The sequence below is a fragment of the Mustela putorius genome, unplaced genomic scaffold (genome assembly GCF_011764305.1).
Source record: "Mustela putorius furo isolate JIRA1106 unplaced genomic scaffold, ASM1176430v1.1 tig00000876_pilon_pilon_pilon, whole genome shotgun sequence".
In the NCBI taxonomy this organism is placed as follows: Eukaryota; Metazoa; Chordata; class Mammalia; order Carnivora; family Mustelidae; genus Mustela; species Mustela putorius.
The window spans coordinates 6,341,321-6,361,317 of record NW_025421506.1 but is presented as its reverse complement, the minus strand read 5'-3'; the positions used below and the strand labels follow the sequence as shown (position 1 = coordinate 6,361,317).

Below are 19,997 nucleotides of genomic sequence, written 5' to 3'. Positions count from 1 at the left end.
CTCAGCAACTGGTGTATAAAATTACTGAGTTAAATGCGGGTACTGGATTCTAAGAGGAAATACGAGACAAACCGTACGGTATATCATGTTTCCATCGTAGGTTTATCGACCCCCTAAGCAGCCCTGGCTTAGTCTTTTTGAATGCTGGGCATACCATAGGTCGGTAAATAGTGTAGGTGATTTGGATCGTGGGTCGGTTGTGGTATCACCTTTCCCTTAAGTCTACAGAGCAGAAGACAATTTAATCAGCTCATACTCTTTTCCAAGCCAGCAGCGGGGCAAGAATCCTTCTCACTTGGCGTGATTACAAGGAAAACCCTGAAATACTTTTAAAAATACACATGCCAAAGAACTGGAGTCAAGTTACTAGGGTGGGGCTGTGTACAGCTTCGGCGACTCACTAAAGGAAGTTGGGACCTGGGGTCTCGGCACCAGAGGAACACAGAAAAAACAAAAGTTGGGGGCTGGCGGAGGGTCGCGAGCACACTTTTATATTTGATTGGCGGAACCACTCAGACTTTTCTTTATGGCGTCACCGCGTACCTGCCTGTAAAAAGGCCCCGTCTCCGTGACGTCACACATCACTGACCAATGAAAAGCCCCATTCTGCGAGCCCCGAGGAGGGTTGTGGGCCCTTTTTTGTGAATGAAGCTCCACGGAACAGCCCTCCTGGGGTCCCCGGGAGCCGCGGCCGACTGTGTTTCGGCGCTTCGGCAGCAGCGTCCGCGGCTACGGTGGGCGCGCGCGGTTACCCCGGGCAGCCCCAGCCGCCGGCGGCAGCACCGTCGCCTCGGGCGCCCCAGCGGGCTGCGGGCACCTGGGGGCGGGCTGGGGGGCGCCGGCGGCGGCAGGAGGCGCTGTAGCCTGGGCTGCGGCGCGGGTCCCTTGGCGGCCGCAGGAGGGAGCGGGGCAGGCGCGGTGGGCCCGGCCCCTCCTCCGACTCCAGCGCCGCCGCCTCCCGCCCGGCTCGACCCGCGCCCGCCGTCCCCGCAGCGCCGTTCCGCGCCCGCCGCCCGGAGCGCCCGCGCGCGGGGCCGGCGGGGGCCTCGGCGGGCGAGCGGACGCTCGGGGCCATGGTCGTGGCCCCCTGACGGGCCGCGGCCGCCTCCATGAAGCGGAAGAGCGAGCGGCGGCCGAGTTGGGCCGCCGCGCCCCCCTGCTCGCGGCGCTGCTCGGCGTCCTCGCAAGGAGTGAAGAAGAGCCGCAGCTCCACGTCGCAGGAACTGCACCGCCTGGACCACCAGGACGACCTGTACCTAGACATCACCGGTGAGCCGGCGAGCGAGCGCGTGGCGGGCGCTGCAGACACGCGGCAGCCCGCGCGGGGGTCCTAGCCTACCCTCCCAGGCAGTGGAGGCGCCTCCCTGGGCCCGGCTGACACGCCTCCACCCCCACTCCCAAAAAAGCCCCACCGGCCACACCCCCTTCAGCAGCCCGACTCCCTGGGAGCGCCCCCCTACCCCGACTTTCCATCTGCGGGTGTTAGCGAGCTGTAACTTTATCCGTTTTGCGCTCTCCTACCCTGGCAAGATGGGCCGAGGGTCACCTTTCTAAATTGCTGGCGTCAGCTCGGCGCCTCGGGCTTTTTCTGAGTTCGGGTTGATAGCGCCTCTCGGGGCTGCAAGCTCGGTTGGCCCTCACAGGAGTCTCAACCTCTGAATCACCTCGGAGGATTTCCCGAGCGCGCGGAACGCGCCGGCACGGGAGCAGCTGCCGCGTTGGCTGGGCGTTCGCCCAACCTCGGCCGCTGTGGAGGAAATGGAGTCCCGCCTCGTGCGGCGTTCCCACGTCCTCGCGCGAGTCCGCTCCGTGCTCGCCCCCTCCCCAGCGCGCGCGCGAGCACACCCGGACCTAGTAGGGCTAGCTCCTCTCCCTCGCTTCCACAAGGAATGTGTCACACTGGTGTGGTGGCTTGGGAGCCGCTCTGCGTGCCGAATGCCCAGAGGTGTCACTTCTGAGAAATCGCAGCCCCCCGGAGCAGGTAGAAAAGAAGCTCTTTGAGAGCGGTTTTATTAATTAGTGCTGACTCTACAGTTCTTGAAGACTAACAAATCCAATTTGGCAGCTGTTGGATTTGCCAGGATTGACACTAAAGCCCGTGAAGGCACGAACGTGGTGATGTATGTGGAAACGCTTTGTAAACAGCATCGCTGTCTACGGTTTGGAGGGAATTCGCAGTCCGCTTTCTGTGGCGCGGCATGTGTGAGCCTTGGCGTGTGGGATTTTTATAAACAGTTTCCCGCCCTTAGCCATTGATAAGCCAGGTGAGCTGGAGTGGTCAGAATATTAATTTGGGAAGTGTCCAGGCAAACACAAATTTAGTAGAAATTGTTTTCTAGGTTGATGGACGGTTGGAAACTTAAGGTCCATATTAATAAAGCTGCGAGTGGAGGGGAAGGTTTCTTGGTGCGGGGTGGATGGACTCCTGGGAACTGTGGCGGGAGGAGGAGGTTGCCTTACGCGCGTGGCCGGCTGGCACCTGCCCGGGTCCCTCGTAGCGCGCTCTCTGAGGCCGAGACCGGGTCCCACCAGGCTGTGCAGTCCCAGGGAGATAGCCTCGGGAGGGCTCGGGATGGGTGATGGCACTACACATTCCTTATGCCTTCGTTCTTTATACCTCTTAAAAGGCATTTTGCTTCATAGCTTTTAGTTTCAGAAAAGTAACGCACGGTTCGTTACAAAGGTGCCAGGAGTTTATAGTGAAAAGTTGGTCGCAGCCACTTGGTGGCCTTCCCTAGAGGCAACTGAAGTTTCCTATGAATCCTTCCAGAAAGAGACTGTATGTGTATAAACTTGTGTATTCTGTATCATACGCAAGCCTGGTAGCTTACATGTTGTTTTGCACATTGTTTATTCTTCGCAGCATTATCTCTTAGAACGGTTAGTACATGCAAAACTGCTTCATTCGGTTTTAATTACTGCTAGGCCAAAGTAGATAGGGTTTTAGAAAATAAAACTATAAAGTACATGTGGATTTAAAATATGTCTAATATTTCACTGTATTTGTTTATTTTTAAGTAATTTCTATAGTCAGCCTGAGGCTGGGACTCACAACCCCGAGATAAAGAATCACATGCTCTACAGACTGAGCCAGCCAGGAGCACCCTAAATACATTATGTTTTATAATTTGTTTAGACAGCTCCCTATGGATAAGCATTTAGGTTGTCTCCATCAAAAAGGAAGTTTTGTAAAGTCAAGTCATTGGGCTAGATCTTCTTCCTCCTTCAAGGAGGGCTTTCCTGAATCACAAGAGTGATTTAATTTCAGAAAATATTGCTAAGCCGAATATTGAGAAAGGAGTTGGTGCATTATATAAAATAAAAAATGCTGTTATTTAGATTACAAGCCCAGATAATGGAAGGGTCCAGTCTCATTGTAAGAGGGGAAGTAAGGGAATCAACTTTGCCTGGAATTTTTCCAGGTATCCCTTAGTGACAGTCTTGGCTTCTTAGAAAAATGATACTGAATCAGTCTGTTTCAGGGTGATAAATAAGACAAATTAACTTCGAGGTAATGGAGTGAAAAAAAAATAAAGTAACTTTGGATACAGGGTACAGATTACTTTTTATTGGGCTTGGAGGGAAGGCTTGAAACCTCATCCTCAGCAAGTGGCAACCTGGTCCCGTTCTCCCCAACTTGTTTTTCTTCTTAATATTTTTCAAGTTGAGCATTAGGAAAGGAGATATATATATGTAGTTTGTCTCTTCAGTAATATTTGCTTTCTTTTTTTCTGTGCATACTTAAGTTTCTATAAATTGTGCCATACCAGGAGGGAGAGTCCCCTTTTAATGGCTATATGGTATTGCATTGTATGGCTGAATCGTGATTTATGTAATGGCAATAAATAAATGGTTATGTGGGGGGTTTTCAGTCCCTGCAAATGGCAGCAGTAGCATCATTGTATATATCTACATACATGTATGATTGTATCTGCAGAGTAAAGTAGAAGTGAAGAGGCCAGGTCAAAATATATATAGGTTTATCCACTCATGGGTGGACTTTTTTGGTGATTATGAATAATGCTGCTGTGAACATTGATGTACCAGTTTTTGCATGGAGTTGTTTTCGGTTACTTTGCATATATACACCTAGGAGTAGAATTGCAGGGTTGCATGGTAATGCCATGTTTAACCTGCCGGACTTTTCCAAAGCTGCTGTACCAGCAGCACTTCCCACCAGAAATTTATTCCACATCCTCACCAAAACTTGTTACAGGATTGTGAAGATTCTTTCCCACTGGGGCTGGTTTGTAAAAATTAATGCACATTATCACTTTTGCCCACTCTGTCCTTAAATACATTAATTTTTTTTTTACTTTAATCCCTAATTATTTTTATTACAACTATTTCATCTGTTAAGTTAAATTCCATTCCCGTAGATTGCAGTATATTTCATGTATTTAAAGATTGATTGATTGATTTTAGAGAGGGAGATTAAGAGAGAGTTCTAGTGCCTGCAAGGGTGGGCAGAGGGAGAGGGAGAGAGATGTCAAGCAGATTCCCCAGCAAGCACAGAACCCATTGGGGCTCCACCCCAGCTGCAATCAAGAGTCAGTATCTTAACTGACTGAGCCATCCAGGCACCCCAGTGTGTATATTTAATACAGGATGCTTAATGCCTATTTTTGTTCTCTGTAGTCCTTTGCTGTGTGGTCACAATTTTTTTTAGTGTGCAGCCAACCATCTGGCTACACTGGCCATTTACTAGGAGCTGACCGATGTTTATTCCCATGTGGACCCCATCCACCTCTCAATGGCCATTCACTCAGCTCTTGCCCTGTGCAATGACGTGGATTTTTACATAAGCTGTATTCCTGCTGCAGTTCCAGTGTATTGTGTTAAAAAAAGATAATAAAACTGTAACCTGTATACGTTAATGTGAAAGAGATACTGAGTAAAGGTATACTCAGAATGAGTTGTGATCAGTCAGGGAAGCTGGGGAAGAAAGGAAAAGAAGAGGGTTTCTCTTCTGATTGGCTTTGGAATTAGATCTCTCCCAAGATGGGAGAAGTACCAAAGGAAAAATGTTGGACATAGATTTTTGATTTTCCTGTGAAACTCCTTGCAGTTAGAAGTCCGAATCTTTTTATTCTTATTCCTTAAATAGGGCCATAAATGACAGTGTACATTCTCCTTTCCTCTTCATTAATATAGGAAAAAATATTAAAGATTATGAAATTACTGTATTATCCCTATGCTTGATAATTGATGGATTTAATAGTTGGTACAGAGCTTAAATTTATTTTACTTCTTTATGTTTTTTTAAACTTAACGACTAATGAAAGTAATTGGTATTAACTATTGGCTAAAAAAAAGATTTTTAGTGGTTAAAAAATTTTTTTTGCAGTGTCTGTCATGAAAGTCTATCTCTTTAAGACTGTCTATTATAACTGTAAATAATTTTATTGGAGAAGCTCTAGTTGAGGTCAGGATTGTCATTTAAAAACACCAATTAATGGTATATCAGATACTCATCAAATTAAACAGATAGAGCACTGCCTCTACCCTGCCTTATTTTCTTTTTAGGATTTAAAAAATTCACACTAGATATTATTAGACAGGGAAAACTTATTCATTAACTCAAGAAGTATTTAATTGAATCTTACTATGTAGAATAGTGCTGCATATTCATTGTTTGCTGTGATCAAAGTATATTTTTCTTGATAAAAAAAGGAATACAGTTACCTGGGCCACTAATTCAAGGAGGAAATTCATTTTTCTTTAAGACTTTCACGTAGTAGATTAGAGTTTTAATAATTGAAGCTCATCGAAGTATGTAGTGTTCATTTTCCTTCTTGCTTATGACTTAGTTCTAATTTATTTTCTTGATTTATGTGTTTAATTCTTCAACATCTTTTACTTCTGATGGTGTCATGTTACTTACCTGTTTTAGGTCTAAATCCTTAGGCACTGGGGTACCATACACAAAAACTTAACATAGTTGTGTTGTTACTGTTTCAATGGACAGAATGGTTGGGCACAGAGATGAAGGGAAAGTGGAGTAACTGGGTGACAAAGATGGTACTAATGTTAGGAGTTGCCAGTCAGTGCACACTGTAATTTCTCTGTGCCTTTGAAAAATGGGAATGAATTTCCCCAATTCCTGTGGGGGAGAGCTGGAATGGAACCACACTGCGGATTTTTAGAATGGAAGGATGGCGTATGTACCAGTAACATTTCCTGGAAGTTTGTGAGATAGTCTTTGGGGATCTCTGAATTGACAGGACAGGTATTTTGTTATTTGAAAGAATTTCAAGAGATCACCTTGAAATACCACAACCATCCACTTTTCCCTCAGAACTTAACACAAGAGATAAGTAACTTTGGCCAAATTGATGTACCTTCTTTTTGGCAAAGCTGTCCTTACTTGTCTTTTATTCTTTCCAACAGATAAAGCTATCTCAGCAGAGTTGTACATAAATGATTCATTGGCCATGTACTGTTTAGTCCCGTGTTTACATAGACTAATAGGTGATATCCTAGTAGATATTCTGTAAGTTGTATCTGTAAAGTTGAATTTAGATAATTACCTAGTCAATTTGGAAATATGAGCAAACTGCATAATTCAAGTCCTCCATTCATGCTGTTGTCCAAATTGGCTGTCATCACAGCCCAGATTTTCTAGATAGTTCATTCATTCAACCAAATTGTAATGAATACCTACTCTGCCAGGCTTTTTTTTTTTTTTTTTTTTTTTTTTTTTCCCCCTCTTCAAGTGATAAAAATAGGTCACTGCTGGAGATAATCCCTGGTCTCATGGAGTTTGTTTTCTGTGCTGATTGAGAAAATGAAACTTGGAAGGTCTGTGGGTAAACTAGATTAAACTTGGAGGGTCTGAGAAATAACTAGCTTAGAGAGGGCTGAGCCATATCGTGGTTGAAATCCTTGGGGATGTAAAACTTTTCATAGGGTATCTGAAGAGTTAATTCTACTGGTTAGGCATGAGGATACCAAGGACAGCTAGTGCCAGCCTTTGTGGGGAGCGAACACGGCTGGATTATTAATAACCTTTTGGAGCCTCTTTTCTCTCATCTGTTTGAAAGTTAAAAGTGCACAGTGTTGTTGGAAGAACTGAAGCAGATGTGTGTGAAGTGCTTGGCTTGGTGCCTCTTTGACAGCGGGGCTCCATAAATGGTCTCTAGTATTAAAAGTGTGTGTGCAGTGGCCCAGGATACCACGGGCAGACTGAGACAGTCACCATGGTTGGAAAGGTTTCCAGCTCTGAAGCAAACATTTCCCCCATAAGTGTATGTGTACAAAAGGTTCAGTGAATCAGCATAGTGAAAATGCAAGTGTGTTCCTTTCTCTGCTTCTAAGAGTAATCTTGAGGGCAGAAGCACTCCCGGTGAGGCTGGTTCAGTATTTGTCAAAGCTCTGGAAGAGATTTAGCACTGCCTTGACAATCTTTTCTGCCTTGGGAAAAATGTTGCCGTTTCTCTTTAAAGATTCCCTGTAAGAGGAAGAATAAATGAGCTGTTTCTTCCTTTTTGAGGCTGTTATGTATTTTTACTACACTGAAGAGTTTGTATATAGCCTTATATTAAATTGTAGCTAAGCTTATGGGGGGGTGTGTCTTTGTAAAGAAGAAAAGGCCTCATGGGAAAGCCTCAGGTAGATTATGGAAAATAAAACAAATATATTAAATTCTTTACTGGTAGAATATAAACTCTTCAGAGTGGTTAGTTTAAAGCATGACTATGCCCTAGAATATTGTTTTGAAAGAGTATTTCACAGATCCAAAAGATTTGATACTGGTGGTGTGTATTATAGGCAATAGGACATTTTTTTGGTTCTTATTTTGAGTAAAACAAAATTGCCTTTCAATGGGCCTTTCCATGCTTAATTTGTGGCATGGAGACCCAATGTATTTGGAAAGGGTGGGAGTTAGACATAAATAAGAAATTACTTGTTTAAATCTTTTCCTTTAATTACACTGAGAACAAAATAATTTCAGTAGCCAGTATTTTATTTTCCTTTCCATACTAGCTACATAGTATTTTTAATCTTAGTCCTTTAAATCTTTCACATTAAAATTACTTTTATATAATTATCTGTCAGTTGAATAAAAAACATGGATAGACTGGTTTCAAACATTTCAAAGCCATTCCTCACTTAAGACAGGCACCTTTATGAGTGAGGTAAGTAGGCACAGGGGTTGTGGGCAAAAAAGTGGTCAGATTGATCCAGAGACACGGAAACTGTTTGGCAGGAGCTAACCAATCTTCAAGTATCATTTCTTTATATTATTTGATTTTTAGCTTCTGAGGTTAGTCACTTAATTTCTAGAAGTGCTGACTACCATATTAGACAGGGATTACATTAGAAAACATTTTCTAAAATAAAATTGATTTTAATTTCCTAAATGCAAGGATATTTAACTGGAATGTGTGCGTCTCATCTGGATTCTCTAGTTTATATGAAAGTTTTACGCCCTTCTCTCTCTTTCTCTTTTTTCTATAGCTTTACATGGATACTGCTCCAACAAAGGTATTCAGATCATTGACTCTACTTTGCAGTGCTTTCTGATGATTTTTAAATTGTAGATTTAATCTGTTAGTTGTCATTCTTGGTTCCGTCCCTTCCTGTTTGCTTGTCTTAAATTTAGTCTTGGGTAGCAGATTCAGTTTTCTATAACTGTAGAGTATCCTTTGTATGTTTATGACTTAAGTTGAAATTTGTCTTTATATGAAAAGTTTTGTTGGTTTCTGTGTATAGGTAATGCTGACAGTTTGATATTTTACTGGGTTAATTATTAATGCTATGTTTTTGATGGTGGATATTTTTGGTAATACTGAACTTTTTCTATTATAATTGAATCTTACTTTTGTAGACTTGCTGAAAGGATGCTTAGAATAAGTTGTTATAACTAAACAGCTATTCTTTTTTTTTTTTTTAAAGATTTTATTTATCTATTTGACAGAAATCACAAGTAGACAGAGAGGCAGGCGGAGAGAGAGAGAGAGGGAAGCAGGCTCCCTGCTGAGCAGAGAGCCCGATGTGGGACTCGATCCCAGCACCCCGAGATCATGACCTGAGCCGAAGGCAGCGGCTCAACCCACTGAGCCACCCAGGCGCCCCTAAACAGCTATTCTTGATTTGTTTTTTCTTTTGCGAGGTCACTTAGTTCTTTCAAGGCATTTCTTTGTTTAATGGACAGGCTTATATCTTATTTATTGTTTTTGGCAAGAGGGAAGTCTCATGAAATGCCAACTTAAACTTTGGGAATGGGGAAGCTCTTTCATAATTCTATTAAAAATTAAAAGTATTCTGATTCCATTTCATTTTCAGGTGCTTCAGATAAAGCCAGTTATCAGAAGAACAAATCTATATGGCACCGTATTTATAATAATTCTAACTTTAAAAAATTTCTGCCTTTATTCTCTTGGTCTTTTATTCAGCTCCTTTAATTCTTAGTATTATTTACCTTCTAGAGAATAGTTCCCTTAGAGGGCTTTATTCACCAGTTGAAAGATTTGGTCCCATTGTCTTGGAGTCTGAAAAGCTGAGGAAGCTAGGCTGGGTAAATTTATTCTAATTGTGTAATATCACATATTGACTTCATTTCTCAGGTAGTTCACTTTCGTACTATTAAAATTCGGTTGCAAGTGTACTTTTCACAAAAGAAAAACATCTTGTTCCCAGTGTCGATGGTATTTGTTGTTCCTTAAAGTTCTAATTTGAAAGTAAAATTACTTCCTTGGCACTGCAGTTTATGACATTGATCTTTTTTTTTTTTTTTTTTTAAATATTTTATTTATTTATTTATTTGACAGAGAGAGATCACAAGTAGGCAGAGAGGCAGGCAGAGAGAGAGAGAGGGGAGGAAGCAGGCTCCCTGCTGAGCAGAGAGCCCGATGCGGGACTCGATCCCAGGACCCTGAGATCATGACCTGAGCCGAAGGCAGCGGCCTAACCCACTGAGCCACCCAGGCGCCCGACATTGATCTTTTTATACCCAATCCATAATGCTATAATATTATTACAGATTCTGAATTCTGCAAAGCCCTCCATTTTAGGACCATCGCAGCTGAATCATTCTCTGCATTTTGCTCATTTATACTCATTTATAGTTGTACGAATTGTGCTATGAAATTAATTAGTATATCCATTTAACAAATATTTATTGAGCAACTACCTTGAGCAAGGCATTGGGCCAGGTGTTATTGAGGAAGGGCAGAGATGTGAAGATTGATCGCAACATGCCTGAAAGAACGAGAAGGCATAGACTATTAAGTCAGCATCTCAGTGACGACAGGTGATGAAGGAATCAGTCATTATGTAGTTTTGCTCTCTTCATTTACACAGTGTCAGTTTGACATTTGTGATGCAAATGTCACTCCATAATTCCTACACAAAGTGAATTATTTTTTCCAGTGTGTGGTGAAAACGATCTGTCTTAAGGTGTTTTTCTCTTGGGAGTGTGGGGGATGTGGGAGTACGTGTGTGTTTTAAACCTTAAAAGAGACAAGAGGAAAAAGCTTAGTTGTGGTATATAACTAGTCATATCCATATGTGAGTGCACTATATCTATGAATACTGTAAATATATAAATGTATATTGTTGATATACATATTGTTAATATACTGAAAACCTTATTTCTACTAAGAACCTTATTTCTACTAAAACACAGCCTAAGTGAAAGGTCTCCATTCCAATTAATTCTGTATCTCTAATTTGAATCTCAAGAGCATCCCAGACAATGTAATTTTAAAATGAGATACCTTGTTTGTTTTTTAAAAATACATTATTTATTGGTAGGAATTAATTACAGAGCACCTTTTAAGCTGGGTGTTGCTTCTTGAATTGAAGGCACTAAGGACGAAGATTGCCAAATATTTTAAGAACTAGATTTGGTTTGTGTGACTTGAACTGAGAACTGAAAAACATTCTAATTTTCACATTCTTTTATAGGTGCTGAGGAAGAATTACTTTGACGTGAATATATAACAGAATTAACGTTATGGTTTTACATTTTGGGGAGCTGTTCTCAGTCTGCTCTTGAATTTTTTTATTGTAATACTGTCATTAGGTAGCTTGTTGGAAGAACCTTATACATGAAACTGAATCATCTTAACATGCATTTAGTTCCTTTTGACAATAAATTGTCAAATAAAAGCTTAGGATTTAACTAGCAAACACAATTGAGTTTAGGATTTTAACTTCACTATTAATACACTCTAATTTTAAACTTTTGTGACTGAAAGGGCTCAAAGCGCAAATTCACTCAGGATATGTGTGAGTGCATTTTATGGTGGCTACACCATAGAAGTGGCTGCTTCTGGGCTATAGCAGAGATTTCACACTTGACTCAGATCTCTGGGAAGTGATAGGAGAAGATAGAACGGGGTGATGTATCTCTTAAATCTGCCATATAGAGGGGTTTATCAGTGAATGTCACAAGGATCAAAGATGGATGTCTCTGAATGAATGAGAAAAGAGGCTTGAACGCCCTGTAGCTCACTTCCCCCCTCCTTCCTCCACCTCCTCCCCCCAGGACCAGCAGGAACTTTTCTTGATCACTGTAACACCACTCTGCTTTCTTCCTGCTAACAGCATCATTGTCCCTACTGTGGTGGCAGTTGTCAGGGGTTGGTGACTGCTGGGATTGGGGATAGACTCCACTCCAGTGTGAGGGGAAACACCCTCTTCTACCCCCTTGACCTATCTCACAGTGCTCTCCCATTCTGCCAGTAACAAAGCATCAAATGTGGTACTTAACCTAAATTAAACAACAGCTCTGCTCCAAAATGAAGAAGTACTTTAATGTAATCTCTCTTACTCAGGAGAGCAGGAAAAGGATCGTAAACCTTAAATCATCTTTATCTATTAGAGCCTTATTTTGATCAAACAAATTTTGGGGAGTTAAATGTGTGGATTCAGAAGACAGCCATTTCTAGGTACAACAACAAATAATTTTTTTTCTTTTTCTTTTTGAATTTTTCTGCCTTTCTCAGTCTGACTTTTTTCACTTAGCATACTACTCTCTGGGTCCATCCATGTTCTACCAAATGGCAGGGGCCCCATCTCTTTTTTTCTGGCTGTGTAATAGTCTATTGTATATATATGTATATATCTTTACACACACATACACACACCACATCTTCCTTATTTCTTTGTCTATGGATGATGGGTACTCAGGTTGCTTCCATATCTTTGGTATTATAAATAATGTTGCAATAAATATAGGGGTGCACCCTATGTTAGTATTTTCATTTTCTTTGGGTAAATACCCAGTAGTGGAATTGTTGGATCATACAGTAGTTCTATTTTTAATTTTTTTCAGGAACCTCCATACTATTTTCCACAGTGGCTTCACCAATTTACATTCCTACCAGCAATGCGTGAAGAGGAGTCTTTTTTTTTTTTTTTTTTTGGTAATATGATACTTTTGGGAATTTCCAAAAGTATGTGAGATGTTTTTGAAGGCTAAGCAATAAACATTTTTTTTTCTTCAAATCAAAACTTTGGATTAAGGGCTTTATTTTAAAATGGCCAGAAAAGAAATGTTATTCTAATTATAGAGATTTATGAATAGGATTAATAAGTTTTGTTGGTTATGCCAAAAAGCAATTTTTATTTTATTTATTTATTTTTTATTTTATTTATTTATTTTTTTTTTTAAAGATTTTATTTATTTATTTGAGAGAGAGACAGTGAGAGAGAGCATGAGCGAGGAGAAGGTCAGAGGGAAAAGCAGACTCCCCATGGAGCTGGGAGCCCGATGCGGGACTCGATCCCGGGACTCCGGGATCATGACCTGAGCCGAAAGCAGTCGTCCAACCAACTGAGCCACCCAGGCGTCCCCAAAAAGCAATTTTTAAATAATGTCAATTTTTTATGTACCCATTACACACCCCATTTAACGTAACCCTATGCAGTGCTACTTGTTGTGATTATATTGTCTTCAAAATAATTTTACTAAGAATAAATAGGCATGTATAAAAGTGGTCAATGTCTTGTTTTGGCTTCCCCAGCACAGACTGAGTCAAGGATTCCAACACAGTAATTCCTTTGGGATATGATCCCAGAAAACTCTCCAGAGGGAGTGGGGAAGTAAGAGGGTTATGAGTGGGAAAGAATACTTCTGTACTAATTAGAGTTTGATCCCATAGGGGAAATCTGACAGCAGTATAGAACATACGAGGATTGAGGGGATTGGGATATTTTTTAACCAGTAACTTAGAGTGGGGGCTGAGTGATAATTTTGAGGTGCTGTGAGGATGGCCAAAATGGGCCCTATAGTCAGGAGAAAGCCCTGCAGGAGATGCTGGTACAATTGGAAAGTGTTGGTGGGAGAAGGGTCTAAGTGGAGCTCTTCAGTGTGTCTCCAGAGTCAGCTAGGCTATTGTTAAATTTTTGTGCGTGCTCTTAGTGCTATTGTAAGTTCTCAGCTAGTTAGTGCTCACCTGTTATCCTGAGTGGAGTGCATGGCTCTCACTCTGTTGTGTCCTGTTAGGGTATACCTAGCAGATGTTGAGAAAATGTATGCATGGGACAGGGTGGGTTTGTTAGAAAGAAGCAGTGGGAGAGCTGGACTAAGTATAGAGACCATTGGAGAGAAATGTGTAAAGAAACTAGGTAAAGATTAGCATGCAGTTAGGGATGATTGGGAGTTCTGTCATTTTTACGAAAGGCTTTATAAACACCATAGCTTGGATGTTTGACTAACAACTGTGTGATTAGCACCTAGAAGAATTACAGCCAGAGACAGTCCTGAATTCAGTGAATGTGAACAAGCTGGAGGAGCTGAGCCATTGCCAATGTAGGATGCCAGGACTGGATCTCCATGGAGACTCCGCGGTTTCTGTGCAGTTCCGTTTCCAGAAACTCCTCATCCCCAGCTAAATGAAGTTTGTGCAAGAATGTGAAGTCAACCACCTTATGTCATTTATTAGTTTTTTAAGAAGTTTTCATTTATTTCTCTATACCTAACTTGGGGCTTGAACCCATGACCCTGAAATCAAGACTTATATGCTCTTCCAAATGAGTCAGCCAACTGCCCCCTATGTTCGTTCGTTAGTTCTTTCTTTTTCTTTCTTCCTTTCTTCCTTCCTTCTTTTCTTCCCTTTTTTCTAAAAAAATTTTAAAAGATTTTATTTGAGAGAAAGAATAAGTATTTAGAGAGAGAGAAAAGGAGCAAAGGGGAAGGGCAAAGGGAGAAGCAGAGTCTCTGCTCATCAGGGAGCTGAACGGAGGCCTTGATCCTGGGACCCTGGGATGATGACTTGAGCTGAAGGCAGATGCTTAACTGGCAGAGCCACCCAGGCATCTCTGCCATTTATTTCTAATAAGGCCAGGTAACAAGTGTTAGGAACTCTTGGGAAAGTTGCAAAACGAATCTGTATACTAATTTAATTGCTTGTGTAAAACATTATACTGATATAAATGAGAGAACTCACAGTTTACCATATATAGTGTAAGTAAGTCTTGTTTTCCTACCTTTTGAGATACTTTACCCATTTTAAAATTAATTAAGTCATGAATTAATTAATGTTAGTAATCTATGTATGAGGTTTATCGTAATCTGCCCCCCCCCCCCGAGAGAGAGCAAGCAGGGGAACAGGGAGGGTGAGAGGGAGAGAGAGAATCTTAAGCAGGCTCCGCGCCACCCAGTGCAGGCTTCAATCTCACCACCCTCAGATCATGACCTGAGCCAAAATCAAGTTGATTCATCAACTGAGCCACCCAGGTGCCCGCTTTTCCCATATTATTAAAGCCTAGTACAGTCCATTTTCATTTTTCTTTGGAAACAGTAATTCAGTCTGTTGTTCTTAGTGGAGGAGAAAAAATAAGTCATACCGCTAATCATGTTAAGAGGTAGACTTTAACAATGCTGAAGCTTTCACATACGATCAGGATTCAGTTATAAAAAAGCCTTGACTTTGGAAGCATTAGAAGTAATTTTTCTTCATTTTCTTGAATATCAGTGGGCAGTTCATAGAGCTTATTTGCAAAAGCAGAGCTGCTGATCTTTCTTGCCCTTTAATCATATTCTGTGCTATTGAGGTGCATTTTAAGATTCTAGGATCATGACACATTCATCCTTGGTCCGTGCAAGCCCCTTTAGTAGACTTTCTATATTTTTGAAATATAACCCACTAAATAACACTTAGTATATATACTCCATCACTTAGAGTTGCTTGTGTTTTTTTTAAAGTTTTTTCATTTTATGTTTTTTTCCTTTTTTTCAAGTTTTTTTTTTATTTACTTGATAGAGAGCGAGCGTGAAAGGGGAAGGGTCAGAGGGAGAAGCCGACTCCCTGCTGAACAGGGAGCCTGATGCAGGACTCTGAGCCCTGGGACTCCAGGATCATGACCCGAGCTGAAAGCAGTGGCTTAATCAACTGAGCAACCCAGGTGTCTCCATTTTATCTGTTTTTTAAATAGATAATACATGTGTGTAGTTCAGAATTTAAAAGATAAAAAACAGGGGTGCCTGGCTGGCTCACTCAGTGGAGCATGTGATCCTTGATCTCTGGGTCATGAGTTTGAGCCCTACATGTTTTAAGAGATTACTTAAAAATAAAATCCTTAAGAAAATAAATAAGATACAAAAGAGTAAATGGCACAGAGTAAGATTTCCACTTTCTCTTGTCACCTAGCAACTTCTCTTCCCTTTTCAGAATAAATTGACATAACTTTTTCTGTGTCTCACCAGAGATTTGCTATGTATTTACAAACATGTATATATGTGTATACAGATGTATATATGTGTATACAGATGTATATATATTTGTATCTTTTCATGCAAAATACAGCACTTTATTCTCATTGTTCTGTTCCTTGCTTTTTTCACTGCTGTTAGGTTGCTCAGTGAGCATGGAATGAAAGAAAGGGAGCTGAGGGATCCTAACGGAGGATTTTTCAGGCTGCTCTAGATTGAGATTTGATAATAATCTCTGATGGTCAGTGTCTGCTTGATGCAAGGGCCATGCTAAAACTTGTGTCTCTTCTCTATCCCCAGATAAGTTTTCTAAGATACAGGTGCTTATTACTTTTGTTTTTAAGATTTTTTTATTTGAGAGAAAAAGAGAGCACATGCTGGAGTGTGAGCAGGGGAAGGGCTGGCAGAGAGGCAGAGGGAGAGAGAGAATCCCAAGCAGATACCCCACTGAGCATGGAGTCCTATGCAGCATCCTAGGACCTTGAGACCATGACTTAAGGGGAAATCAAGAGTAGGAAGCTTAACTGACTGAGCCATCCATGCGTCCCAGGGGCTTATTTTTTAAAAAGACCACCCAGGAAAAAAATGGTCAGAGATCCTACTAGGAAGGATGTTTTCCTTATCTGTTAGTTTAGGCTTGGTTATATTGTAATAACAAGCCGCTGCTCACCCCCTGGCCAATCTTAGCAGCTTAAAAGATATATTTAAATATTTTCTGTTTCACATCTACTGTGGGTTAGCAGGGGGTTCTGCTTGTTGTAATTGTTTAGGGACTTAGGCATATGAGCAGCAATTGTCTCTAAAATTGTTGGTTCCTATACCAGAGGAAAAAGAGTGCCTATGGAGGGTCTTGAATCAACAATTAAATGTTTGTTTCTACTCATAACCCTGTTGCCAGAATTAATCACAAGGTCCCACTCAGCCACTGAGGGGCAGGAAGCCAGAAATATTTGAACAGCATTAATGGTTACCACATTTAGCCTTTTAGATTGTTCATTGCATATTTATATACATAGACATCACTATAGAGAGAGAGATGTTTTTACATTAACAAAGTTAACACTGTAAATACTATCATTACTTTTTTCCACTTTATATGTTTTTTTTTTTTAAATATTTTATTTATTTATTTGACAGAGAGAAATCATAAGTAGATGGAGAGGCAGGCAGAGAGAGAGGGAAGCAGGCTCTCCGCTGAGCAGAGAGCCCGATGCGGGACTCGATCCCAGGACTCCGAGATCATGACCCGAGCCGAAGGCAGCGGCTCAACCCACTGAGCCATCCAGGCGCCCTCCACTTTATATGTTATAGGGGAATCTTTTATTGTCCTCTAAGTATATGTCCAAATGTATATCTCTTAGTAGATGCATATTGTAGTGTATGGTTATATAAGGTATTTATTTCCTTAAAGTCCCTCTACTGAGGAAAATGTCTATGAATTCATTTACATAAAATTGGGTAGAGAATTTTAGGTTGCGGACCTTCCCCAGCCAAGCCATGGATTCTTGTCACGGTCCTTCAGTTATAAATATAAGCTTTATTTAGAATAACCTCTCTTTATCCCCTTTGTCCTCTCATAAAGTACGTTTTTATAGTTTTTATTTTTTCTTGTCACTGTCACATTATTAATATCAGGTAAATATGTATTTTTAAAATTTTTAATTCCAGTGTAGTTAACATACAGTGTTACATGTTTCACGTGTACAATATAGTGATTCAGCAGTTTCATTTATTACTTAGTGTTGTACTCTTGGAGACACCTGGCTGGCTCAGTGGGTAGACCATGGGACTTTTGATCTTGGGATTGTGAGTTCGAGTCTGTTGCTGGCCTACTGAAAAAAATGTTAAAAGAACAAAAATGATAAGTGTATTCTTAATCCCCCTCACTTACTTTGCCATCCCCCCCCCACCGCCCCAACTCCCCTCTGGTAACCATCTGCTTGTTCTCTGTAGTTAAGAGTCTGTTTCTTGGGTTGTATCTTTTTTCCCCTTTGTCTGGTTTCCTAAATTCACATATGAGTGAAGTATGGTACTTGTTTTTCTCTGACTGACTTATTTTGCTTAGCCTTATATTGTAGATCCATCCATGTTTTTTTGCAAATGGCAAGATTTCATTCTGTTCGGTGGCTAATACTCCATTATATATATACCACATCTTTATCCATTCATCAGTTGATGGATACTTGGGTGGCTTCCATAATTTGGCCCTTGTAGATTATGCTGCAGTAAACATTTATCCCTTTGAATTAGTGCTTTATATTCTTTAGGTAAATACCCAGTACTATGATTACTGGATCATGTGGTACTTCTGTTTTTAATTTTTTTTTAATGATTTTATTTATTCATTTGACAGAGAGAGAGAGAGAACAAGCAAATGGAGTGGCAGAGGGAGAGGGAGAAGCAGGCATGCCCTGAGCAGGGAGCTGGGTGTGGGGCTTGATCCCAAGACATACCTTGGGATCATGACCTGAGTCGAAGGCAGATGCTTAACTAATTGAGCCATCCAGGCGCCCCTATTTTTAATTTTTTGAGCAACCTCCATATCATTTTCCCCCAGTGGCTGCACTAGTTTGCATAACCACCAGTAGTGCACAAGGGTTCCTTTTTCTACATTCTTGTCAACACCTTGTGTTACTTCTTGTGTTATAATTTTTAAACTTGATATCTGGATAGGTAAATACGTTCATATGGTTCTGAGACGAGTGTAAAGTGAGCAATCTCCCATCAATCAGTCCCTCTCTGTCTGTATTTGTCTGCTTCTCCTCACCCTGCCATCCCCCAGGGACTTTACTTTGTTGTTTGCCTTGAGTTTTTAAAAATGCATAAAGTATGGATCCTTCTAAAAATTACTTCAACGAACTTTTTTATTGTGGAATAATTTAAGATTTACAGAAAAGTTGCAAGATAATACAGAGGGCTTTTGTATATGTCTTCCCCATTTCCCTAATGCTACTTGACATTACCATAGGATTTGTCAAAACCAAGAAACCACCATTGATGTGATGTTAACTAAACTCCAGACTTTATTTAGATTTCCTCACATAAACAACTTTTTTTTTTCCGTTCAGGATACAAGCCAGAAGACTACACTGTATTTAATAGATTCTTTTTGAACTAGAAGATAGTATATTCTACACATGCTTCTGCACCTTGCTGTTCTCCACTGATACCACGTTTCACGGATTTTTAAACACAAAAGAATATATTAAATACTTCAAAGAAAGGAGACATGCTGCCAATTATAACTAAGTCACAGATCTTAAACTACAGCATAATTTCAGAGATATTCAAATGTGAAAAAGTATACACGTTAGAATTGATGGAATAGGATATATCTTGGAGATCTTTCAATTTTATTTCATAAAGACTTCCTCATTCATATTTATAGCTGCATAGAATTTCACTTTATAATACACATAAGATCTTTAAGCCCTTATTCATACTCATTAGGATTGCTTTCAGTCTTTAGGTATAAAAAATAAAATGCTCATTGAATAACCTGTTACATACGTCATATGTACAGATGTATATAGGAATGACTTTTCAAAAGTGAATTGCTGAGTTAGAGGTATATATATTTGTAATTTTGGTAGAAGTTATACCCATTTACCATTTCACCTGCAGTGTGTGAGAGGAGTTGTTTAACTCCTGTTTGGTAACCCAACAGGGTGGGTTACCAAATTTTTGGATTTTTGCCACTCTGACAGGTGGAAAATTATAGTCTCAATGTTTTCATTCATGAGCATAGGTTGAGTTTCCCAAAACTGGCCATAAATATTATTCACCCATTTTTTTTATTGGACTGTTTGCTGTTTCCAGTTTATATGCATTGCATTAGACTCTTTAAACATTAGGGAAGTTATTAATGTGTTAAGATTTACAAGTGAGTTTTATATTTGTCATTCACTTTTTAATTTTTTTACAGTTGTGGTAAGATGTGTGTTTACAATGCAAAGTTTATAGCTGAACCTGATAATCTTTTCTCTTAAGGTTTCTGTATTGTAAGTCATAGTTGGACTTCAACAAAGTTATTAGGGAACTTCCTATGTGTTTCTTTCCATTTCTCCTGTCTTGGCCCTTATGCTATTGTTCTCATGCATTTTACTTATACATATAATATATTACAAAAAACTCCATAGTACATTATTACTTTTGTTAAAACAATCATCTTTTAGAAGATTTAGATAAGAAAAATACTATATATTTACCCACGTAGTTATCATTTCTGGTACCCTTCATTCTTTTGTATGGATCCAGACAACTGGTATCATTTTCATTCTGTCTGAAGGGATATATTTTTTTTAAACATTATTTATAGTGCAGGTCTGCTAGC

General features: G+C 40.4%; 1 protein-coding gene across 14 annotated transcripts in view; it reads left to right on the top strand.

Moving 5' to 3' along the window:
* The first annotated feature begins 626 nt into the window (after positions 1-626).
* CDC14B (cell division cycle 14B) overlaps positions 627-19,997 on the top strand; it is a 105,849-nt gene continuing 86,478 nt past the window's right edge. For 2 of the 14 annotated variants that reach the window (XM_045086123.1, XM_045086122.1), the window contains exon 1: positions 1,329-1,981. In XM_045086123.1, coding sequence (XP_044942058.1) covers positions 1,759-1,981 — 223 coding nt within the window. In that variant the 5' untranslated portion in view covers positions 1,329-1,758. Of the gene's footprint in view, positions 1,270-1,324; positions 1,982-19,997 lie in introns of those variants that run through there. The other 12 variants (XM_045086127.1, XM_045086119.1, XM_045086115.1 and 9 more) reach the window with 11 other exon arrangements.